Source organism: Artemia franciscana, chromosome 5 (genome assembly GCF_032884065.1).
Source record: "Artemia franciscana chromosome 5, ASM3288406v1, whole genome shotgun sequence".
Classification (NCBI taxonomy): domain Eukaryota; kingdom Metazoa; phylum Arthropoda; class Branchiopoda; order Anostraca; family Artemiidae; genus Artemia; species Artemia franciscana.
Window position 1 is genome coordinate 2,839,722 of NC_088867.1, and position 26,378 is coordinate 2,866,099.

A 26,378-nucleotide genomic window follows, 5' to 3' on the forward strand; every position below is an offset into this window, starting at 1 on the left:
TTCTTCCCCCATGACAGATTCCTCCAAGGAAAGATCCTCCAACATAGCCCCCTCTCCTCAGCCCCAACCCCCAAATAAAATAAAATCCCCCTGAAAACGTCTGTACACTTCCCAATAACCATTACTATATGTAAACACTGGTCAAAGTTTGTAACTTGCAGCCCCTCCCCCAGGGATTGTGGGGGAGTAAGTCATCCCCAAAGACATAGTTATTATGGTTGACTTTGGTCCAGTGACTTCGGAAAAAAAAATGAGTGTTTGAGGGGGCCTAGATGCCCTCCAAATTTTTTGGTCACTTAAAAAGGGCACTAGAACTTTTCATTTCCATTAGAATGAGCCCTCTTGCGACATTCTAGGACCACTTGGTCGATACGATGACCCCTGGAAAAAAAAAAAAAAAAAAAAACAAACAAATAAACACGCACCCGTGATTTGTCTTCTGGCAAAAAATACAAAATTTCACATTTTTGTAGATAGGAGCTTGAAACTTCTACAGTAGGGTTCTCTGATATGCTGAATCTGATGGTGTCATTTTCGTTAAGATCCTACGACTTTTAGGGGGTGTTTTCCCCTATTTTCATAAATAAGGCAAATTTTCTCAGGCTCGTAACTTTTGATGGGTAGGACTAAACTTGATGAAACTTATATATTTAAAATCAGCATTAAAATGCGATTCTTTTGATGTAGCTGTTGATATCAAAATTCAATTCTTTAGAGTTTTGGTTACTATTGAGCTGGGTCGCTCCTTACTACAGTTCGTTACCACGAACTGTTTGATAGGCATTGCTTACCTGTGTTTGTTACATGATAGGGGGTGTTTCTTCTTTGATTGTCTACAAAACCCGGTTTTTTCAGGACTTCATTTTTCTTTCAATGCATTTATCATCTTCAGACCGTTCGTCTTCTCTTCGAGATTCCATTTTCTCCAGGATTTTTTCCTCAGAGAACCTTGATAATTGAAACGCTTTTGTCTGCTTTAGGATTCGAAAGAGGCTTCCCTCAACGCAACAGACCGCTAGACAGCTGTACCAAGAAAGGCTTCCTACTATTTTGTTTTGGGAGAATACTTTCTAATAGAAACGTTTCAAAAAACCTATGGATCACGTATTTTCCTATGTCTGGAATATTTGACAGGCGGAGAGAAAACCGATTACTGGAAATTGGTTATATTGCCATGCACCTACTTCTTACAATGTTATTAATTTGCTAGAGCGACCTAGACAGTTTAAGATAAGCACTGAATCAAAGAAACGTTACAAAGCACTGGTTTTAGATTAGGTCAATAAATACGGATTGAAGATTAATCTTGGAACAAGAAATCTAAAGGACACCGACTTTTTATTGTGCATACAAGTTTTATTAATAAAAAACCTCAGAAGTCCATGAAATACCAGAAATAAGCACTTAAAACTGAAAAAAACGGAAAAACAAAACGTGAAAAAGCTTATAAAGGATAAAAAATGAACAAAAACACACGAATGAAAGAAAAGCGGGATCTCTACCAACTAATTTCAAGAGGGAGGGTTGTTATTATAGGTAACTTTAAGCCATATTAAGAGATAATTCAGAGGAGTTTTAATAAAAATGCCTCATTTCTATTGTTCTATTACACGCTTCTTAATGCTACTCCGCATTAATTTAAATCTTAGTATTAGCAAAATCACATTTTGAGTGAGCCTGAAGTATTAAACTTCACGCAGCAATCGCATCATTACTTACAAGAGTAATAATAAGAAAAAATGTCAACTCCACAATACGTTATCTCGCTAGTAAATGAAACACGCAAACGAAGAAAAAAGACATTTTTTGCAATTGGTTATTTCTGAGAGGTTTTCATGAAAAGCCACGTCTCTTTAAGCCTAGACAAAGTATATTCATGCCACCGTGACAATATGTGGCTGCTCCGTGACATCCCCGTAATAAGAATGCCGTTATAAGGCATTTTTTCAGATATTTTATGATCAAAATCATGTTTTAAATCCATCTATTCGTGTTTTCCCTAGCCATCCCTTCGTGAAACACCATGCCAATTCACGCCACCGTGACGATACGTGGCAGAGCCAAGAAATTCTTATGATACATATTATCGGTCCTAATGCACTTTCTAGATATTTTCATGATAAAAATTATGTATTAAAAGAATCGGTTTGTTTGTTTTTGTCTCTCTCTCACAATGCCTGTGTGTCTCACTGAGTATTTTCCTGTCTCTGTGCGCATCTGAGTGTGTATTTGCCAGTCTGTGTGGTTGTCTTTGTGTCAGACTCTGTTTGTTTAAGTTTTTTGTCTCTCTCTAACCGTGCCTGTGTGTCTGAGTGTGTGTTTGCCTGTCTCTGTGCTTGTCTTTGTGTGTTTGTGTATGTAATTCTCTCTCTCTCTCTCTCTCTCTCTCTCTCTCTCTCTCTCTCTCTCTCTCTCTCTCTCTCTCTCTCTCTCTCTCTCTCTCTCTCTCTCTCTCTCTCTCTCTCTCTCTCTCTCTCTCTCTCTCTCTCTCTCTCTCTCTCTCTCTATCTTTATGTGTTTGTGCGTTTTTCGTCTCGCTCGCCCTGCCTGTGTGTCCGACTGTGTGTTCACCTGCCTGTGTGTTTTTGTTTTTTGTTTCTCTCTCACTGCGCGTGTGTGTGTGGCTGTGTTTGCCTGTCTCTTTGTGTGCGTCTGAGTGTGTTTTTACCTGTCTTTGTGTTTGTCTTTGTCTGTTTGTGTGTCTGACTCAGTGTGTTTGTGTGCTTTTTGTCTCTCTCTGTCACTGTGACTGTCTGTCTGACTGTGTTTTGTCTGTATCTGTGTGTTTCTGAGTGTGTGTTTACCTGTCTCTGTGTCTGAGTGCGCTTTTGCCTGTCACTGTGTTTATCTTTGTCTGTTCACGTCAGGGAATACAATTGGCGGGGGGAGGGGGTACATTATATGTGATAATATGCATTACAGTGATGTCCACAGACCAGCCAAATACAGTTACGGCAGCGACAATTGACATAGTTTATCACGAGGGCGTGGCTTGAGAAAACACGAAGAGATGGATTTAAAGCATGATTTTTATCATGAAAACTTCTGAACAAATGCCTTGGGAATGATAGAACGTATCAGAAGGGCAATAAAGAGCCGCCACATTGTCACGGAGGCGGGATTATGCATAGTCTTGGCTCAAAGAAACTTGGCATTTTCCTTGAAACCTCTCAGATATAACCGAATGCACAAAAAGGATCTTTTTTCTCCATTTGCGTGTTTCATTTACTAGCAAGAAAACATACTGTAAAGTTGACATTTTCTCTTATTATTACTATTGTAAGTAATGAGGCTTGTGCTGCATAAAGCGTAGTACTTAAACCTAATTCAAAATGTGAATTTCTAATACCAAGATTCAAACTAATACAATATAGCATACAGATGCATCTAATAGAGCAATAGAACGAGGCATCTTCATTAAAACCTCCAGAAATATACCTTAGTATGGCTTAAATTTACCTCTAAAAACAACCCTCCCCCCGGAATTGGTTGCTAGGGTACCGCTTTTCCTTTTTTCATGCTTTTTCTGCTTATATTTTATCCTTTATAAGCCTTTTCACGTTTTGTTTTTCTGTTTGTTCAGTTTTAAGTACTTTTGTCTGTGATTTCCTAAGTTTCCAATAATTTTATGGAACTTGGTATTTACCAAGTGACATGTAGCGATCACAATTCCAGTCCGTCGGTCTGTCGGCTCCCTTTCGCTAGTTCGGGCACTTCCAGATCAGCTATGACGATGTAAGTTGGCAGGCGTATCAGGGACCAGACCAGATTAAACTAGAAATAGTCATTTCCCTGATCCGACCATCTGAGGGGGGGGGCAGAAAGCGACCGATAGTTGAGAAGAATATTATTTTCCGATATAACAAATGATTTTTGTTTCATAAGTGAGGCTTGCTGGTCTAGTTGTAAGATTCTCGCTTAGGGTACGAAGGGTCTCTGGTTCAAACCACATTTTTTTTATGAAGAAGATCCGAAACCAGATATGTGACCAAATATAGCGATAGCTGAAAGCTGGCAGGTACTTCAGGGACGGGGCCATATTAAACTAGAAAGTCACTTCCCAGTTTCGACCATCTGGGGGAGAGGGGATTGGAAGGACTGTTAATTCGGAAAAATTTGAAAAAATGATGTATTTTTAACTTACGAAGGGGTGATCAGATCTTAATGAAATTTGATATTTAGAAGGATCTCGTGTCTCAGATCTCTTATTTTAAATCCCGACCGGATCCGGTGACACTGAGGGGAGTTGGAGAGGGAGACCTGAAATCTCGGAAAACGGTTAGAGTATAGAGACCGGGATGAAACTTGGTGGGAAAAATTAGGACATATCCTGGATATGTGATTGACATAACCGGACCGGATCCGCTTTCTTTGGAGGAGTTGGGGGAGGGAGTATTTTCGGTGCTTTAGCGAGTTTGGTGCTTCTGGACGTACTAGGATGATGAAAGTTGGGTGGCGTGCTAGGGACTTGCACAAATTGCCTTGATAACAGCCTCCCCAATTCGACCATCTAGGAGGGCTGGAGGGAGGGGAAATCGTGAAAATTGAATTTTGTTTATCTCACGAATGGGTGATCGGATCTTAATGGAATTCGATATATAGAAAGATGTCATGTCTCAGGTGCTCCATTTTCAATTCGGATCGGATTCGGAGACATTGGGGGTGGAGGTAAAGGTAAAGGATACGGCATTAGACTTTACAGTCCCTACCAGCGGTGCTGATCTCCGTTTCTTGGCCCTTCAGCCAGGAAGTGCAATGGGGGGTTGGGGGCCAACCATCCTGTGCTTTCGCACACCCTTCCTGTTTACCTTCCCCAGATTTCTCCAGGTACCCATTTAAAGCTGGGTCGACTCTGGCTAAGCTTACACAGTCACGCCACTGACTCCCGTCCCAAACTGAACAATTGGTTACACCGGGATTTGAACCCGCGTCCTTTCAGACAAAGGATCCCAAATCCAGCGCACCAACCGACTCGGCTAGGAAACGGAAAATTTTGGAAAACACTTAAGAGTGGAGAGATCGGAATGAAACTTGATGGGAAAAATAAGCACAAATTGTAGATGCGTAATTGTTATAACCAGGCCGGATCCGATCGCTGGTCACAAAGTGCCATATGAGCTCTTAGCTCTTGTTTTCATTAATAAAACTGGTATGTATAAAAAAAGTATGAGTCTTTTATATTTCTTGTTCTAGGATGAATCTTTAATATATAATTATTTACGCAACGAAATATCTAAAGTCAATGCTATATGATATCCCGCTGATTCAATACTTAGCTTAACCTGTCTAGGTCAAGTTAGAAAATTAATGGCATTTTAAAAAGCAGGTCCACATCAAATGTTAATAATCTCCAGTAATCAAGTTTCTCCCTCGCATGTCAATCGTTCCAGACAAAGGAAAACACGCGACCCATAGATTTTTTTGAAACGTTTCCATTAGAAGGTATTCCCCGAAACAAAATATTAAGAAGAATTTCTTAGTCCAACTGTCTAGCACTGGCATTCCGTTGAGGAGGAAATTTCTTTCGAATCCTTAAGGAGAGAAAAATCTTTGGATTATAAAGGTAACAAGGCGAAAAAATATTGAAGAAAATGAAATCTCGAAGAAAAAACCCTCTGAAGAAAAGAAACGCTTTGAAACAGAAATGAAATCCTGTAGAAAAAAATCTCTTAATGTATTATGTAACATCCCACATGTACATCGTCATTACGTAACACCACGTGTCTTGAAACGTCTTTATAAACTTCTTGAACAAAAATGTCATAAAAAACGTCTTAACATGTCTTGAAACTTAGTGAAAAAATCTTAAAGAAAAATGTCTTAAAAAAACGTCTTAAAATGTCTTGAAGAACGTTTTGAAGAAAACACTCCCTATTACGTAACACGTACGGTTGCATCTTGACTAACACCCCCTGAAAGTTTATTATGGCCCTCGCAGGTTTTCTAAAAAAAATCAAAGAAAAAACACTACGTATTATGTAACAAACGCCTACTTCTTTTAGAAAACACTCCCTATTACACAAGCACCTGTGTATAGAATATAACACCTGCGTTTTGAGGGATCGCCGGTAAACTTCTTCGTGATCTTACACCATTAAGGAAGAAAAGAGTAGCGGCTATGGGTCATTTTGAATCCAGTGAAGCATCACTAATTCTTTCCTCAAATTTTGTGGGATTCCTCCAAATTTTGGGGAGTTTCTCAGGTGAAAGAAAATTGTGTTCTTTGACACCTCCCTGAAAATTTACATTTGTAAGCCCGCAAACGATAACATTAAATACAGACCGTTCTTGACGTTCATTTTGGGGGAGATTTCAGAGCCCAACCTTCTTTCAGTGGAACCCGGAGAAGGTTGGAAGCAGTGTCTTGACTCTGCACCTTTTGAACTACTTCTCTTAAGTTTAACTTCTACTTCTTCTTAAGTTTTAGTTATTACATATTTCAAGGTAAAAAGAAGTTTCATTTTCCTTATAGAAAGTGTCATTTCATTGTGCATGCAGAAAAAACTATAAACGACTGATGCAGATGCGCCTTTTGATTAGTACACGGAATGCAAACCTAACAACAAAACACAGTTCAAATAGTCAACTAAATACCAGGGCGCATCTTACGTTACTACAATTACTACTACTACTACTGCTAACAACTCACCACGGCATCAAGCCGCTTGACGCCAACACAACTATGCCCGCTCCTCCTCCATCTCGATCTATTCAAAGGCTCCCTCTTTATACACTCCCAGGAAGTTCCCGTTTTCATTAAATATTTCTTTATGACATCATCCCACCCAAGCCGTCGATGACCTGCTTTCCGTTTTCTTTTTGAAAATAGGCCGTAAATCAGTTGGATATTTGTCTACTTATTGCATTTCAAGAGATATATCTATCTCATGTGAATAGGATAAAACACCCAAAATTAGGACAAACCAATTTTCTTTACTCTAGAAGAGAGATTACCAACGATGATTTCATGAACTATATACCGATTCAGTTACACTTTGTGGGTGTTATGTAATTTTCTGTTTTAATTTTTAAGTGAATATCTTGCTCATTAAAGCTAATACCTTCTTTTTGCTCTATTGTAAAATTAATTAATTACACAAGTGTTATATACACACTTTAGTTTTGAGGAGGAGGAGGATAAATCCCAAAGAAGTAAATCTTCCATGGACAACATTCTTCGAGCAACGACGCACATGAAGCGAAGTATATAACACGATCTGTTTGCTCTTTTCTTTTCCAGATACTACTTAGTTTCACTTTTCAATCGTTACAGTTATAGCTAGCAATGGCCCCACTGGTACCCAGTGAGCCACTTCCTTATCCCCAGCTGAAAAACTAGATGAAAAGCATACTTTTGAATTGTGCAACAGTTACCTTAAACAGTAATAAAGTACAAGAATTGTAAATTTGAATAGTCTGGCTAATATATATCTTGAAAAATTACTTCTTAATGTTGAATAGCGTATTACATAAATTCCCAAAGTTACTAATTTTAGTCAGGTTAACACTTGTCTCAGTCAAGTATTGTCAGCTGTATCTGCTCAATTGAGTTTCCGGCTATTTTCATTTCTATTACGACAGATAGACAAAGTATATCAAGTATAGTTTATGTAGCATTATTCCCAATCCATACCATACTCACATGTCCAAAAAAAGCCAAGATTTACGAATAGTATACGTATTTTCTTAGTCTAAACACCATATTATAAAAGTAGAAAAATGTAAATGACAACAAATTAGTTTCGAAAGCTTGTGTCAATTTGTTACCAACTATTGCCTACTATTTGTCTTTATATTTTTGTCACATTTATCTTGCAGGAAAAAAATTACTCTTTTTTGTCTTGAAGTATGTAATAAATAAATTGTGGTTCTTAGTTGTGTTGGTTGAAGTATGTAACAAGGAAAAATTCAATTCAAAAGAAGTAGTTTAAAACGACCAGAGTCGAGACAGTGCTTCCACTGTCCCCAAATTTCCCTGAAAGAGGAATGGGCTTTAATCACTCTGAAAACTCACGTTAAAGAAAACTAAGAATTTATATTTTGTGTAAATGTTCTCGTATTAGAAACATTAATTTCCGGGAGGTATCGGAGCACCCAATTTTCTTTCGGCGAACTTCAGGGAAACCTTATCTAATTCCAAAAAAATAACGTCTTTAATCTTAACTCTGATTGGTCAGTCAAAAACTATATGCTTAAAAGTTTAACAATGTTCAACTCGAGAAATTACGAAGGGATATATAATTGGCGCTGTAGACGTGTGTCGCTTTGATTTTATCGACAAGTATGACTATAATGAGTCCCGGGCACTAGGCATTACAATAAAACAGTAGCTGGTAGTACAAATTAGTTTTTGCAACATGCCTCTTCAAATATAAATCGGAGCAAAACAACTGAAAAAAAGGGATAAACGAAAAAGTCCCACTGATTTTTGATTTCCTGTGTTAGTTGGAAACCCCTCTTGGAGAAGTTGGTGAAATATCTAAAACAATTCCCCTACACCCCCCTGTATTAACAACTCTTTTTTCACAGGTACCTGTGATAAAACAAGTCCCTCAATGTAATTAAAATAAGAAAAATTATTTGTTCCAGGGTTCTGAATTTGCTTTTTTATCAATATTTACTTTGGATCAGCCTAAATGAGGGATGAGTCTCTACCCCTCCACGTATTTTCCCATTTCATGTTTGAAATTGGAGATATTCCATATAATTTCCATGCTACCCACGATAGAAGTTGGTATAAATAAGCTACCCTGAGTGCCACTTTCACTTATCTTCAATAAATGGGCCTAGAAGCCCATTCATTGAAGACAAGAAAATATTTCAACATAATTCGTCTTACGCCCTTACCTACATCCCTACCATCCGTACTACATCCCTACGTCCTTACGTATATCCCTAGAGTTGTTTTGACCCACTTTCGTCCGTAAAACTACAAATACAATAACAGGGCTATTTTACGGTTATTAAACACGTAATTCTATACAAAATAACTTTTAGACTAACGTTAAGAGCCTTCTATGGAGTACAAAAAAATGGGAGACCAAAGAAGCTATATCTTCCCCCTATTTGAGGGGAAAATCTAGAATTTCTAAGCGGAATTCCAGTCGTATTTTAACAAATTGAAAATTGTATTTCGGCTGCTACACTTTGGTTTTGGCCAGCCACCGCTTACATTTTATTCTGAGAAATGCTAGGAACTAAATCTGCAGTGGTTACAGAAAGCCTGGACGGATTGGTTAATGAAACATCACATTTTGGAAAGTTATATAAAATTCTTGCCAAGGGCCAACAAGCAGGGTTTTCGTCTGTCCTTGAGCCAAAGCTACCCTATATGAGCTTAAGTGGATTTCTAGATACTATGTCGGGGAGGATTGATTAGCAAGGGGCAGTGGAAGGCATCTGCCCCTCCATTTTTCCCCCCACTATATTCTTAAAATATCTTTTTGGGAGTATTTTCATTGAAAAATGCCTGTTTTGATGTTTTCATTGAATAAACTGAAAATAGGACAAATTTGCCCCCTACATTTTTAAAAATATGTTTCCCCCTTCTAATTTTTCATGAATTGACGCCAATGCTGAAGTTGTTCCACGAAGTTCCGTTTCTTCGAACCTTGTTTCTACTTCCAAGTTTAAACCTCCGTTCAAACAGGTAAGCAAGCAGGGATCAATTCCAGATTGAAGTTAGACTAAAATGAACTTAGGACTTAACTCCCTTTTTTATCGATTCAGGACTTGCCTCGTGTCTGCACTGAATCATTGTCTTTACCAATATCTATATATAATCATATATAAGGTCTTTCTAGTTTCAATTACTACTGCTACTACTACTAACAACTAACCGCAGCACCAAGCCGCCTGAGGCCAACACAGCTACGCATTTTCCTATATTAAAATAAAAATTAATAATATATATATATAAAATAAAAAAATAATTTAATATTAAAATTAAAATAAAATTAAAAAATTACATGTCCAAAATATTGTCACAGGTTGATAAACAAAAAGTTTTGCGATCAAAGCAGGAGCATTTTTCCAGGAGTACGACAATGGTGTCATCTACTACTGCAAGCCATTTTCGTTTCAGACTTCAGTTTACTTTGTTATATCCTTTTCTACGTTTGGGACTGAAATAAAGGATTGGTATGAGCACGCGCCTTACCCTTCGCTCCTTTATTAGTAGAGCTTTTAGAAAGTTGGTCCGTATAAAGAAAAGCCTTTTGAACTAACAAAAACATAATCTTTTATGCTAGTCAATCGTCGTTGGTAAGCTGATAAGGTTGCGTGTTATCATGTTTTCTTTTCTACGAAAATCCTTTCATGAAACAATCATTGACAAAATTTAGAGGCGATGACGACTTCACTTTTATTGTAAATATTGGTAAAGACAATGATTCAGTGCAGACACGAGGTAAGTCCTGAATGGATAAAAAAGGGAGTTAAGTCCTGAGCTAGGCGTGTTGTGTACACAGAGGGCCTAAGGTAGGCATGTTGTACCTTTTGCATTTTGTAACTTCAAATGTTCGTTCGAATGAAACACCCCCTAATTCTACGACTGATTCGAAACAACCACTCTTGGTTGAAAATAATTGACAAATACCGGTGACGCAGAAATTTGAAATTTAAGTTTTATAAATTAGGAGCTTGAAAATTCTTTTGAGGGTATTATTGGGTATTCCTAATTTTTAGAGGAATTTTAATCAGAATATGATCGTTTTCAGAAGCAGTCTCTCTTTTCTCTGAAATTATGCAAATTGACTTTTCATAATGACTATTGATATGTATCATATAACTTGAAAAAAAATTCAAACTTAAATCAGCATAAAATGACTATACTTACGTTGTTTCAAAATATTCGTTTTTTATAAAACAACTAGAAAGTTTTTTTTTTCAAACGGAAAGTAAGGAACAACATCAAAACTTAAAACAAACAGGAACTACTCGGTATATGAGAGTGGCTATCCCTTCCTCAACCCTCGCTCTTTACGCTGAATGCTTAAAATCAAACAGTTCGTGGTAACGAACTGTAGTAAGGAGCGACCCGGCTCAATAGTAACCAAAACTCTAAAAAATGGAATTTTGATACCAATGGTTACATCAAAAAAATCGAATTTTAATGCTGATTTCAAACATATAACTTTCATCAAGATTGATCTGACCTATCAAAAGTTACGAGCCTGAGAAAATTTGCCTCATTTTAGAAAATAGGGAAAAACACCCCCAAAAGTCATACAATCTTAACGAAAATCACATCATCAGATTCAGCGTATCAGAGAACCTTGTTGTAGAAGTTTCAAGCTCCTATCTACAAAAATGTGGGATTTCGCATTTTTTGCCAGAAGACATATCACGGATGCGTGTTTATTTGTTTTTTGTTGTTTTTTGTTTTTTTCAGGGGTGATCGTATCGACCCAGTTGTCCTAGAATGTCGCGGGAGGGCTCATTCTAACGGAGATTAAAAGTTCTAGTGCCCTTTTTAAGTGACCAAAAAATTGGAGGGCACCTAGGCCCCCTCCCACGCTCATTTTTCCCAAAAGTCACCGGATCAAAATTCTGAGATAGCCATTTTATTCATCATAGTCAAAAAACCTAATAGCTATGTCTTTGGGGACGACTTACTATCCCGCAGTCTCCCTGGGAGGGGTTGCGACTTACAAACTTTGACCTCTGTTTACATTAGTAATGGTTACTGGGAAGTGTACGGACGTTTTCAGGGGGATTTTTTTTTGGTTTGGGAGGGAGAATTGAGGTGGGGGGGTTATGCGGGAAGATCTTTCCATGGAGAAACTTCTCATGGGGGAAGAGACTATCAATGGAGAGGGCACAGGATTTTTTTGCATTATTTTAAAAAAAACAAGGAAAAAATAAATATGAGAAGTTTTTTCTACTGAAAGTGAGGAGCAGCATTAAAACTTAAAACGAGGAGAAATTATTGCGCATTTACCTCCTCGTAATACCTCGCTCTTTACGCGAAAGTATTTTTAGTAATTTCAACTATTTATTCTACGGCCTTTGTGATTCAGGGGTCATTCTTAAGGAATTGGGACAGAATTTAAGCTTTAGTGTAAAGAGCGAGGTATCGACGAGGGGTGAATTCCCTCATATACGCAATAAAAATATACGAATATAGAAGTTCGTTACGTAAGTTAATTCGTAAATTACGTATATTTTTTACTAATGAAAATGTTCACAAAACAATTAAAAGCTCTAGTTGCCTTTTTAAGTAATCAAAAAATTAGAGGGCAGCTAGGCTTCCTCCCTCTCTCCTTTTTTCTCAAAATCTTCCGATTAAAACTATGAGAAAGCCATTTAGCCAAAAAGAAAATTAATATGCAAATTTCGTTTTAATTATCTATGTGCGGAGAGCCAAGATCAAAACATGCATGAATAAAAAACGTCCAGAAATTAAATAAAAAAAACAAGTTTTTTTAAATGAAAGTAAGGAGTGACATTAAAACTTAAAACGAACAGAAATTACTCCGTATATGAAAGGGGCTTTTCTTCCTCAACGCCCCGCTCTTTACGCTAAAGTTTTTTTCCCTTTTTTAAAAAGTAGAGCTAAGAGAAAGAGTCAAACTTTAGCGTAAAGAGCGGGGCGTTGAGGAAGAAAAGCCCCTTTCATATACGGAGTAATTTCTGTTCTTTTTAAGTTTTAATGTCGCTCCTTACTTTCATTTAAAAAAACTTGTTTTTTTTTTATTTAATTCTATAAAAATACTTCTCATTAAAATTCAACGGCTCTTGTGTTTCAGCTGTGTATCTGAAAGAATTCCGAGAAAAAGTCAAACTTAGCGTAAAAAGCGATGATTGAGGATGGGTAGCCACCATCGTATATGCAATAATTTATGTTTGTTCTAAGTTTTAATGTTGCAACTTACTTCCAGTTGAAAAAAACTTGTTTTTTCAATTTAATTTCTGACCGTTTTTCAAATCATGCCAGGTAAACCCCTACCCCCCTCCGTGCACAATCTCCCCTCGCAAATTTCCCCGTAAACACTAACCTTCATGAAAAGTTCCCCCTACGAGCTCCTCCCTGCAAAAAAATCCTGCCCCCAACCAAAAAAATATCCGGATATTTGCCCAATAATAAATATTACATGTGAGCAATGGGTAAATTGTACAGCTTACTGCCCTTTCCCAGGGCTATGGGGGAGGGGGTCTTGGCAACTAGCCCCCTCCTACGCCCCTTTTCCCAAAAGGAATCTGATCGAGGTTTTGAAAACGTCATTTGATTCAGCATAGTTATTGGACCTTTTAACTATAATAATAATTAATAATTTATTTTTTTGACCCGCTACAAAAATCAAAGCGGAGTATCAATAAAAGAAACAAACCAAACACTACACAAAACAGAAAAAACAAGAAACTAAAGCAAACGAGTAAGGCCTCCGTGGGCGGGCAGATGCTTATAAGTAGACTGGGGTATTTTGCCAGCAAGCTCTGTGAGCTTCGACCCAATATCCGGGAAACTATAAATAGATATGAGGCTCCTATTCCTATACCATGGAGGCAGATACAATAGAAAACGGGAAAACCGGAAATAATAAGAACGAATTGAACTGATATCTTTTTTTATGAAAAATAGGGTAAATACCAGAAAGAAACAAAACCGAATGATCTGTAAAAAACGAATATAATTTAGCAAGAGACTTTCTATTGTATCTACCTCGGTTAGCAACAATTTTAGAATAACTTAATTGGATTTTCTTCTTGCAATCAGCAACAGTGAGAGTCCGTAAGGATTTTAGAGTTTTACTAACGTTAATTCCCAGCCACCGAAATGAAGAAACCGATGGGATTGAAAAAGATCCACAGATTAGAGGAGTAGTGATATTGCTATTAAATGAAAGATATTCACACTTTGAAAGATTAAGAGAAAGTCCAATCGTATGAAGTTTAGATGCTACTGTTGAAACAGACAAAGAGGGCCCTTTTTTAGTCCTACTGATCAAAAGAATATCATCTGCATAGGCAAGATAAGAAATATTTACAGAATTAAGGATGCAAGTAGGTGGGATAGAGGAAAGGACAGATGATATACAAAGTTTGAAAATAGAGGGGGAGAGGACAGCACCTTGCCGGACCCCACGTCGTATTGGAATTTTACTATCTGAAACCCTCATATCCATTTTAATCCGCAAAAAGGAATTTGAATACCAATATCTAAGAATAAAAATTACCGATATGTTGATACCGTGACTAAAAAGGGAAAAGATAACTTGGGAATGCGTAACAGTGTCAAAGGCTTTGGAGAGATCCAAAGCACATAAATGTAACTCGAATCCCTTTTTAGTAGCCTCAGTAAGAACAGTAGCGAAAACTCGATGAGCCTGCTGGCAACCTACTCCAGCTGAAAACCCAATCTGATTTTCACCAAAATATGCCGAAGAATTAACTGATGGGAGGAGAAGATACTCAAAAATTTTGCTTATATTGCAGGAAACCGTTATTGGCCAGTAAGATACACACTCAGTCGGAATCTTTCCTCTTTTCAGGATCGGAGTAACTGTTCCACACAAAAAACTTTCAGGCACAACCGAGGTGCATAAGCACATTGGAAACAGAAGTTGTAAACGTTGGACTAGAGCTGGACAATCAACATTTAGGTGTTTGACACTTATACCATCACAATCAATAGAGCTAGACTTAAGCTTTTTTTATAGCTTGTGCCACCGAAACTAAATTAACTGGGAGGATCTGGTTCTGGCGGAGAGATATGGGAAGCGCAGAAATAAGAAACCTCATAAAAGTAGCATGAACAAAATGGTTTATAGTGTTGAAAATCTGGTCGTAATATTTGCACCAAGCAGCAGGACTAATTGGGCTACTTGTTGATGAAGAGTCATCGATTTTATTTGAATTTACCACATTTTTCCAATCGAAATTACTTGACGGGAATTTGCAAATTTTAGATTTTGCAGACCGTAAATACTTTTTATACTCTAATTTAGTTTTCTGTTTAAGCTGAAATACTACACCGCTACGTGGTCGTTCGCAAGAAACCCAAATACGTAGCCAAAATTTGGCTTTATTTTTCACTGATTTTAGACCCGGATCCCAAGACCATTCTATGCTGAATTAAATGGCATTTTCAAAACTTCGAGCATATTTCTTTGAGGAAAGGGGGGGGGGGGGGGTAGGAGGGGGTTAGTTACCCTCTTATCTTTTATGCCACATAAAAAGGACACTAGAACCTTTTATTTCAATTTGAACAAGCCCTGTCCCATCTTACAAGACCCTTGGTTCCGTACGATCACCCCCGGGGGAAAAAATAAATAAACAAATAAATAAACACACATCTCTGATCTCTCTTCTTGAAAAAAAAAAATACAAATTCCACATTTTTGTAACTAGGAACTCACAACCTCTCCACAAAGGTTCTCTGATAAGCTGAATCTTATGGTTTCCTTTTCATTAAGATAAATTATCTTTTTGGTGGGATTTCCCTTTTTAGAAAATTGGGCAAATTTTCTCAGTATCGTAGCTTCTGGTGGGTAACATTAAACTTAATAAATTTTATATATTTAGAATCAGCATTGAAGTTTAAGTCTTTTGATATATCGATTGTTATCGAAATTTCGTTTTTTAGAGTTTCGGTAACTATTGGGCTAAGTCGAACTGTTTAATTAATTACTATAAGCATTCTAATTATAGCTTGTAAAGACAAATTGTATAATCAAAAACAATTCAAGATACTTTTCCAGTCCCATCAGTCCTTTAAATATCCAAAAATAATCCTTTAGATAGGTTTACAGGTATACAATCCTTTCGTGACTGAGGTTCACAGACTTGACGAGAAGAAAATATTGGTCAAGATTATATAACAAAAAGGGTCGTTTTTCTATTATTGCGGCAAAAAGGTTCGTCTGAAGCAATCAGATTTGTCTTGTTTCCAATCTAATATCGTTAAAAAAATGGGGAAATATAGGAAGGGAAGAAACTCGAAGATAGGAAACAGTCATCCATGTCCAACGTCTCCGATTAAAATCAATATCTGAGAGTAAAGAGGGAATAAACTCAACAACACTTATCCGAGCAATCCGAGATTAAAACATACTGTGTATCATAAATTACAGTGAAGCCATGTTACCCAGGAAGCTAGAATAGCCTTGAGGTCTCCAATCTTGAAAGAAATACTTATATACTTCTAAACACAGCAAATTTGTTTCCAAAATCTGTGAAATCTTCTTAGATTCTGCATTACTAAATACCTAATTTAAGACAAGATAAAAAATTTAATTTAGGTAAGAAGAACTGACTCATTTCCTCCTATGCCGGCTGGCATACAAGACGACAACAGAAAAGGAATACACCTCCCCCCCCCCAAAAAAAAAAAAGGAGAAAAGGTGGCCCTGATTATAGACCTAATATTGGAGTTGATTGACATCAACATAAATTTTATAGGTCTCAATTCCGATTCCTTAATTCAGGCACGGAGATACAAGACCTTCGGGCCCGTACCTTCTCGAAATCACGGCATGTTCATAATTTGTCCTAATAACATCGTAAGTTCTCCATACACATCACCCATTGTCGTTTTTTTTCTTGGTGTTGTATACCCCTCTAAATCAGAGGTTGCAGTGTAGCACATGTGCCTTCAATGATCTTTTTTTCACAGAGAGGACGGAATACCGACCGTTTTTTCCAAGTTAGCAAAAGTATTCCATTCACAAAACTATACCATTTCATAAATTCTACTATTCAGGTGTCCGCCCCCAGAAAAATTTCCTGTAGGCACCAATGAACAGACAACAATCATGATATTTTTAGTCTAGTGCCTCTAGTGACAAAGAGACCTCAGCCTATATAGACACCAGTTGCATGGACATTTTTCAAAAGCAACACATCATCGCGACATTAATCGCTATCATCGCTGTCATCATCGCTATCATCGTGACATTAATTGGCGCTGCGTCGAAACCAGACACTCTCAAAGTTGGAAACTGGATTCCACAGCCTATATAGAACGCATGGACGGATAATAGATAGACATATCTATTAATAAATGAACTAGCATTCTTATACAATCCTAACAAGGGGGGGGGGGGGATTAATGCCAGAATTAACGGTGATCACAACAGGAATTTCTGTTTTCCCTCCTGGATTAGAGCCAAGATCTTTCCGCGCTGATTGGCTCTGGGAGCGCCGGAGGTTAACGCGTAGTCTAAAGATGTGTGTTGAGATCCTTCTATGGGCAAGATACGACTCCGCACAACTGGTGTCTATATAGGCTGTGAAAGAGACACTAGGACACAGTGAAGTGTTGCTTTTCTGATGGCGAGTTCAGGCAAACAAAAGCAAGCAAATGCTTCTATTCAAAAATATTAGTTTGAATTAAGGTTTTAAAATATGTCTATTAAAGAAGCAGTTGATTTTTTTGCAAATTAAAAGCGGCAATAAAGAACAGCACTGATTTGGTTTTTCACCGTTAAAGACAAGTAAAGCAGTAAAATTACCCCTTAGTGCCCCCTGGAATCAGTGCTTGTTAACAAGTCTTTACATAGAACTTTGTTGAAAGTTAAGACCCATATAAAACTATTTAAATAAAATCTTTCAATGTTTATAAACTAGGAAGACTTGAAAGCTAAAACTTTCACTATTACAACTTATAGTTAAGATATGTTCAAATGGGTTGTATTCTAGGTAAATTAAAGCCAAGGTTTTTCTATTCGTTATTTATGTATCCAGCTTTCTTTTAGGCATCATTTCTTCTAGGCTGTCTTTTGTAATAAATACTAATTATAATCCTTACTTTCACAAAGGCTGAAGGGGTGGGGTGGGGTGGGGTTTACTGAGGAACAACATTTTTCTAACGAATCCTCCCCTAAGAACATAAACATCACATTCTAAAAGAGCCATTTTGGAATTTCAAAGCCCCTTCTCGAAAAAAAAAATCTAAAGGTGTTGTCTTTTTCAGTGGATTTTATTTTTGAAGGGTTGATATACAAAAGTAGAACTTTAGCATTAAGTTCAGTAACGGTTGAGGAGAAAGCTCCCCCGGTTTTTATATTACAAAAGCGAAAAATTAAAAATAAATTAAACAATTAAGTTACGACTTTACTTAAAACTAAAAAACGTACTCCTCAGCAACCCTCCCCCCATCCACTACTATTCTGGTGTTCAATTCATCTTGGAAAATTTCCGCAGGCACTTTTGAATAAAATAGAATATATGTTCATAATCGAAGCAATTAATGTGTTCAGAAGCATTGTTCCCAGGCTGTAATTAGCTTTTAATGAGTCAGTGGGTAGCATTCCATTTTGAATTATTTAAATCATAAATGGCATGCCACTTTGATAAATCTTTTGTGTTAATAATCAGAGTAACCTGTGTCTAGCCAGATTATCTAATTAAACTTTTAACTATTGATTGCTTGTAGTTTCTATTTTTTGGCATGGTAAGCCACAATACTGGGAGGAGCTAAACAAAGTGTTTAATATTCTCTCAAAAAAATTATCTTTTTGTCAAAAATCAAAACAATTTATTTTCTATATAAAAAAAACTGGTGCCAGGAAACTTCACATGGCTTATTTAGCTATTAACTCTGAAAACGAATGTTCAAACGTTTAATTCTATAAAAATAATGCTTAAAATTCCACGAAATCAAAATTCCTTCCAAAAACAAATTTCTAGGGTTCCAGAACAGAGCGAAACCTAGCAAAATCTTATTTTTTCTGGGATATCTTTATAGAGAAAAATATATAATAATACTCACAGATGAAGTAGATTTATCAACTTATTCTCAGTTTGATTATTGACAAGCCCAGCAGCATGTGTCAGCTCTACACCAATGGATGAAGATTCACTTTCATAAACACCTAGTACCAGTCCTTTCTAAAAAAAATTGAGAACAAACAAAAATGTAGCTTTCTAAAAATTAATACAATCAGTAAGAATATCTCAATTAACCAATAGTCAACTTAGAGTAGCATAACGAAAAGCAAATGAATCTTGAAAAAAAATACTGAGAGAAAATGTTGAAATATCAGCTGAAACAATTTTCTTTCTTTTTTTTCTTACGCATTCTGGAGATATTAGTTTTAAGTTTCAATTTTGTTCAGTTATTGATTCTGTGGGTAGTCTATTTAAAAGTTTTGGCAGATGGCCAAAACTGAAGCTCTCAACAGAATGAGGGGGAAGATGTCCACAATTATGTTGACCCTATGCAGCTTAATGTAAAAAATGAATTTGGATAAATAGTAACAATAATTAATACAATTTAATATTCATGCACAAAATACATTTGTAAGGACATGGAATCTTTATGAGAGGTTAAGGGTACAAATAGAAAAAAAAACAGCCAAAATAAATTAGAATTGAACACATGTAATAACATTGGAAGGCAGAAGCAAGCTGTGCCTCATGCCCTGCCCTCCCAAACAAATGACTAGGATGAAGCACATTTAAACATGGAGCACAGAGGTGGGGCCTTACTAATAAACAGTGTTGTTGGAGCATAAAGAGCTATAGATTAATAGTTTATTTTTAGCTTTTTTTACCTCATAAACATCAGGAAGTCAGTCAAAATTACTTCTGAAGTAGAAAAAAAAAGAAAAGGACCCATAACTCACACAGAAAATGGGCCAAATAACATCACAAAGAGAAAAAGATCATAGGAAATAGAAAAAAGTACCATAATGATTTTTTTTTCCTGTAGCGGAAACACTTGGTGAACTTCTATGTAATTTTTCTATAGATCTTGTACCAAACATTGGATTAAAAAAAAAAAAAAAAAAAAAAAAAAAAAAAAAAAAAAAACACACATGTATATACAAACTACTGATTAATTCAATAGGAACAGAGGGTATTAAAAGATTTTTGGCAATAAAATGGATGTGGAAGAATCATAGACCACCTCAAAAAGATTATTACTAAAGGCAGAGAAAATCATTCACCAGTTAAATAAACACCTGAAACAGTAATCATCTCACATGCTATAAGACTATAAGAATCATAAACACAAAGTGAGCCAAAAAACAAATATTGGAAAGTATTTACAAATACTCCCCAGGATAATTATATAAACTATAATATTTGGTAAATTACCAATCAAAGGTTGATTATTCATGAGGTACTCTAATGCCATGATTATGACATTTAACTCTGAAGACATTATACACACATTATTATACATTCTCTCACCCATTGCAATATTAAGGGGTGGGAGATAGCTCTACTTGCCACCTTCTCATTCATTTTGGACCCATCAACCAAATCTGGAAATGGTTTTTATATTTAATTTTATTAAGGTCAGAAAATTATTTCTGGACAGGAGCAATGGGGAATTCTTTAGTCCACTTTCAGAAATTAGTGTTTATTATGGAGATTGACCAACTCTGTGGGGTGGGATGTAGGTGCAATAGACTTTGCTGGCACTGGGAATTTCTTCTTGGTATTGGCATACTGATTTGAAATGCCTCTATACATGGATGGATTTCTTAACCAGTTATGCTGGGTATATGAGCTATTGGCTTCAATTTTTGTCAGATAATTCATCAAAAGAGATCTTCATCTTTCATTTATTATTGATAATCCACTCTAAGTAAGCAGAAACTTTGTACATGTTGGTTTCCTAAGACCAATATGAGACAAATTATATCATTTTGTGTTGTTTCAATTTTTTGCATCAGGGTCTTTGCATAAGCATCATAAACAATGAGTCCACAATCAATATGAAGTCTTATATGCGATTATAAAATTGGAGTGAAGTTTTCTCATTACAACACAGGGTGTGGATAGTAGTCTTTTTATTATTCTTAATTTTCTATAGCATTTTTTTATTGTGTTTTTTATCGAGTATGAAATCTAGGTAATTAATTTAATTGTCATCTGGAATAATTACTCCATTTAGAGTTAGTCTTGTACTAACATTATTTTTCTTATGGTGGAATTGGATCATTTTTGACTTGGTAGGTTCAATGGGTAAATCAAAATTTTGAGAAAATTTTTCAAAAAGGAATAGTGACTTTTGCAAATTTGAACGTACAATCTCAAAGATATTGACAGTTGCTCATAATACCAGATCATCAGCATATTAGAAATTGGTGTGTGGGAGGTTCACATCCCTGAGAAATAGGGAGAAGAGGAGGCAGCTTAGGACTACACCCTGTGGTTATTGTAGACCTTTGGTTATTGACAAAAGACCTTTGTTATTGTAGTTTTGGGTGAGGAGACTAGACCTACACAAGAATAAGATTTTATAAAGTATACTAGCTTTGGGAGTAATCCAAGACTTGCAAGTTTAGCTAAAAGGATCTGGTGGTTCACATTGTTATATACCTCTTCAAGGTCTAGGAATGCAGCAACTAGGATATTATTTTTAGATAGGGATTCATTTATTGAATTTGTTAAAAATATAAAAGCATATGTTGAGGAGTGATGTTTCCTGATACCAGTTTAAGTATGAGGCATCATATTCTTCTTCTCGACAAACCAGGAGTAATCATTATAAGCTTGTAAGACTCAAGGTCATATTTGGAATTATTTTTCTTTCATATTGGTAGGAGGGATGAATACTTCCAAATATTGAAAAATTTGGATGTAGTCCATGCATGATTATAGCAATTTAGGAGTTCCTGTTTATAAGAAGGGGTGAGATTTTTTATCCATGAAGGATGTATGTTATTGTAGCTAATAGTAGCCTTAGCCCTAATATGTTGTATTGCATTATTCAGTTCACGAATTGAGAATGGACAGGTTATATACTCTGATCCTGAGGAAGCTGGTACATCAGATTTATCAAGATTGTGTTGGTGATGCTGTTATTATTTGATGTTACCTTATTTGAGAAAAGAATTGCAATTAAATTTGCCTTTTCATTATCATTATCATAATGAGGATTATTATATAATAGTTCATAATAGAGTTGGTTGGGAGATATTTTTTTTTCTCACAGATGTGGCTTCTGAGTTTATGTATAATTGGCTCATGTGTTTCTCTGGAAAGACTATTAGCAAATTTATATTTTGGAACTCATTTGTCCACCATGCTTCAGGAGTGTGTTTAGGGATTGTTTTCCTGGGTATTGTCTTGTGGATTAGCTATATTTATGAGCGTGGATGCCAAAACTTCAGCATGCATGTCAGCTGTTACAAGTGAAGTATATGATTTGTGGGTGAGACTTATAATTTTGTCATTAAGCTTATTTTTGAACATAGTCCAACATGCTTTAGTGTTAATATATTTGAGGATATGTGGCAGAATTTTAGCTGGTTCATTTAATGAAGAAACTATGGCAAAGTGGTCTGTACAAAGGTTATCAATTTCTTTATATAATTTTTGTTCAAAATGTTTATTGACATAATTTGTAGGTCAATTGTGGAAAATTTGCCACTTTTGGGGTTAAAATATGTATTTAGATTTGAAGGGATAGCAACTGCTAATTCTGTATTATCCCTTGCAAGTCCTACAAGTGGTCACATAAAGAAGCTTAAGTCCCCTATTGCCATCAATGTGCATGCCTTCATTTCTTCTCTGTATGCACTGTCTCTCACTGTAACAGCCTCTGTGAAACCATCATCTAGTCTAAAACTAGAGATATAGGAAATATTCAAGAAAGGAGTTGATCAGGGCCAGTGGAGAGTACAGGCTAACCTGGGATGCCAAACCATAGTCATCTCACATAACCAGCAAGATGTTGCACAGGAGGCTCATCATTACCTTACCTTACTGGACATACAATTTAGGGTAATTTAAGATAACTAAAAATTAAGTTAAAATGTTGTTTTGTCAAAATTCCAATAGGTTAGACCTGTCAAGAAGACAAAATTTCTAATACTTAGGAATCAAAAGAGGATTAACATAGACGCTTGACAATATCTCCCCCAGTATGTTTTTGGCCCTGGACTCATTAGTGAAAGTTTTATTTTCCTAACCTAAACCATTTCAAGTATAGTAACTAAATTCTGTTTAAATAGACTAACATGAATAGTATATTCAAAACCAAGGCAAATGAAACAGAATGAAAACTGAAAATCAGGCCTAGCCTAAGGTAAAATATTTTTTGTCAGAATTCAGATAGGTAGGCCATAGACCTGCCATGTATACAATCTTCTATGCCCAACATATAAAAAAGTAGTAGATATGGTGGCTTGACAATACCTAAGGTATATTTTGACCTTGCTACTTTCCAAGAGAGCAATAACCCCCCAAACTAGAATTTTCGTTTTGTCAGAGGATTGAGACCTAACCTAAGCAGGTTAAGCCTACTTTTAGGCTAAGCTACTGAGATGAGCTTGTGAAATAATTTAGGCTATGTGGGCTAAGCCTAGTCTTTAAGCAAAAATATTAAATGTTGCAAGTAAACATCAGCTAAAATCAAATCAAACACGGATAATAAATAAACTAGCCTAGATTTTTGACAATCACCTTCACAGATTCTCTAGAATTTGAGGAAAACTTCCTCGAGAAACTCCTGTTTATTAAATATCTGCAGAATTTCATTCTTGAATATACAATTTTAAAAGTCAACAACTACATGTGAGCATTAAGTGGATTGCAAAAGAGTTTTATTGATCAGTTTGTTCCAATAAAGAAAGTAATCATGTGTAGAGACTTATTCTGTTATCAGTTTTTCATGTCATAAATATGTAGCTGTAGACAATGAAGTTCTACGCCCTCTAAGTACTTAAAAATGGTTTCCAGAGTTTTTTATTTATTTATTTATTATTACCAATAGCGGTAATCATCAATGCTTCTCTGATACAATTTTCTGTATAAAACATACATAGTCGAATAAACAATTAATTTCAGTAAGTTCGAACACAATTTTGGCTATTAGGTACTTAAGGCTTGGTTCTCGCTTGTTTTCTTTGGTATGTCTCTACAGACGAAACCGGCTTATCGATGTATTATGTCTCCCAGAATACATATATATCGTAGATACAATGGGAGGACATTCAAAATGGAAGGTAGCTACATTTAAAAAGACCTGAGTAATTGCCTGATCTTTCCCTGGGTGCATATATTTTATGCCTACCTTTCCTTTGCCACATGCTGGTTATATGGCTTTTATAATAAGTCTGTGGCCAACGACAAATATTATCTCTCCCAAAATAAACAGCTGATTTTTTTAGAGAAGAAAAAAAATTTTCGCAGGAGAAGTTTTTTTATAGGTTTTTGCAGTTTCTAGATTAAAACGCTTTGAGAAAAGGGTTAAAGCCATTAAACTTTAATCAAAGCCCTTTGTAAGAAATGTGATAGGAGCAACAGTGGTAATTACAACTAAGGCATTAGTTTAATTTAACTAGAAATCAAAGTACTTAAAATGATGATACTTATTAGACTAAAATATGAAACAGAAAAAAAAATTAAAAAGAAGAATAGTTTGGTTTTGTAAAGGGAAAAGGATGTGTCGACCATACTTTCACGTTTAGATTAATAATTAAGATAAGTCAGGTTTTTCTTGGAGAACATATTCAATGACACTAATATTCTACAATTCTCTTAAAAAACATTGAGAGAGAGAGAAAGAGATCGGTATATTTGAAAACTATCATAGCATAGCTAAATTCAGTTTTTTACAAATTCATACATTTAGACAAAAATCACACTACAGCTCAGTATTAAAAATGGATGAGAAGAAAGGCACAAATGATTGGGAGGGGCTGGTTCGGGTAGTAGTGATCGGTGGCTCGTATAGGCTAGGCAGATTTTCCAAATTGCAGAATCAAGTGTTCAAGCCGGACTTTACGTGGAGATAAAAGCAACAGAGATATGATCAAGCGACGGCTTGATCATATGGGTGTGTCGTGGTTTCAGAGTATAATCCTTGTTGCACTTTTCTGGACAGACTCTATGGCGCGTAATAAGTACGCCGTGCGGATACCAGATGGACGCCACAGCGGGCACGCGTACTCGAGCAACGGGAGAACATAACACAAAAAACCATTTTCTCAATCAGAAGTTCCTAGATATTTTAAGAAATGCACTCCTGGGAGCTTTAAAACCTGATCTTGCACTCCTTCTAAACCCCATTTTAACTGATCTAATAAGGGTCATAAGGATTCTATGCCTTACCCCAGAATATCCACATGTTATGGAGAGCAGATTTTGCTTTGTCTGAATTCGTATACAAGACTAGAACAGGTTACGCCTTCTTTTCCTTCCGAACCAACAACCTAAGATGAAAAAAGAAAACTGTACTAAGATGTGAGTACTAAGATGAAAAAGAAAACTGGGACCGTGATCTTTTTGAGCTTTTCTCACATTACGGCTCAAAACTGAAGATCCTTATTAGCATGACTCACATATTAAAACAAGACACTATATCAATTAAGGCGGGGTTTTGGAGTAAGATACAAGTTTTTTCCCTGAAAATACTTTGTAGGGATACATTGGTAGCTTATTTTTCCAACGAGTGGTCACCACCATAAAGCTGGTGGTGACCAACATAATTGGTCACCACCAGCTTTATGAATATCGGACGAGAATTGGTGATTTACATGATGGTCAATTTGACTTCAAGAAATGACATTAGACAATACATACCATGCAACATAGTCTAGAAAATATTGACTCGGTCTTTGAGAAAGGTATCACTGTTGATTTTAAGATTTTATTGGAAAGGCTGCATTTGTATGAAATGAAGGGTACGACTTTGAATTCATTTTTAATCTTACTTAAATGAAAGCAAGTTATGTGTGACTATAATAAATCTCATCGGCCATTTTTTACAAAGTGCGGTGTTTCTCTGGGTACAAGTCTAGTTCCAAAATTGCAAATTCATAGAAATTAACATTTGTAGACGCAATGAAATTCTACATTCCTGGAGCTTCGGTTACTTCATTAACTGATGACACGGCTTTGTGAATGCAGCAGTCACTACAAGATCTCATAGTATAGCGTAATAAAGGACTGGATGATCTATGCGAATTTGTTCGCACTAGCCTACTCAGTGTCAATGCACCAAAACCAATTTTTTTTGTTTCCTAAGACTGGTCTTGTCCCCATTCTTCCTGGCGTTGTTAATTGTAATGGCCTACCATTCAAATTTCTTGAGGAGATCCAGAATACAGAAGCGGGACACACCGCGACATAATACCATGCAAGTTGGTTAGAGGTCTTAAGAGTTCTGAACCGTTTCCAACAATATTTGCCGTCTAAAATTTTACTTTTATTGTACTATTCTTTAGTAGCGCCCTCTATAAATTATTTTGACTGATTTGGGCGGTTAACTTTAGTTGCAACTTTAGGAAAGTACAGGTTCTGCAGAATAAGACTATAAGGTTTATACGTAAGTATGATCGTAGAACTAACAGCACTCTAAAAATTTTAACATTTTCACGGTTTGTGAGATACGATATTATCAAAACGGACCAGTGCTTGATTATTCTTGCATCATATTTTTTTTTATATGAAATTCCTAAATCCTAACTCATTCA

At 36.1% G+C, this 26,378-nt stretch overlaps 1 protein-coding gene across 2 annotated transcripts in view; it reads right to left on the reverse strand.

Annotated features, from left to right (window-relative positions):
* LOC136026876 (cytosol aminopeptidase-like) overlaps window positions 1-23,518 on the reverse strand; it is an 85,867-nt gene extending 62,349 nt beyond the window's left edge. The window contains exons 1-2 of one of the 2 annotated variants that reach the window (XM_065703665.1): window positions 23,365-23,518; window positions 18,713-18,831 (exon numbers count right to left, since the gene is read on the reverse strand). In XM_065703665.1, the coding sequence (XP_065559737.1) occupies window positions 18,713-18,831; window positions 23,365-23,439 (194 nt within the window). In that variant the 5' untranslated portion in view covers window positions 23,440-23,518. The remainder of the gene's footprint in view (window positions 1-18,712; window positions 18,832-23,364) is intronic. The other variant, XM_065703664.1, reaches the window with a different exon arrangement.
* Window positions 23,519-26,378: the final 2,860 nt, after the last annotated feature.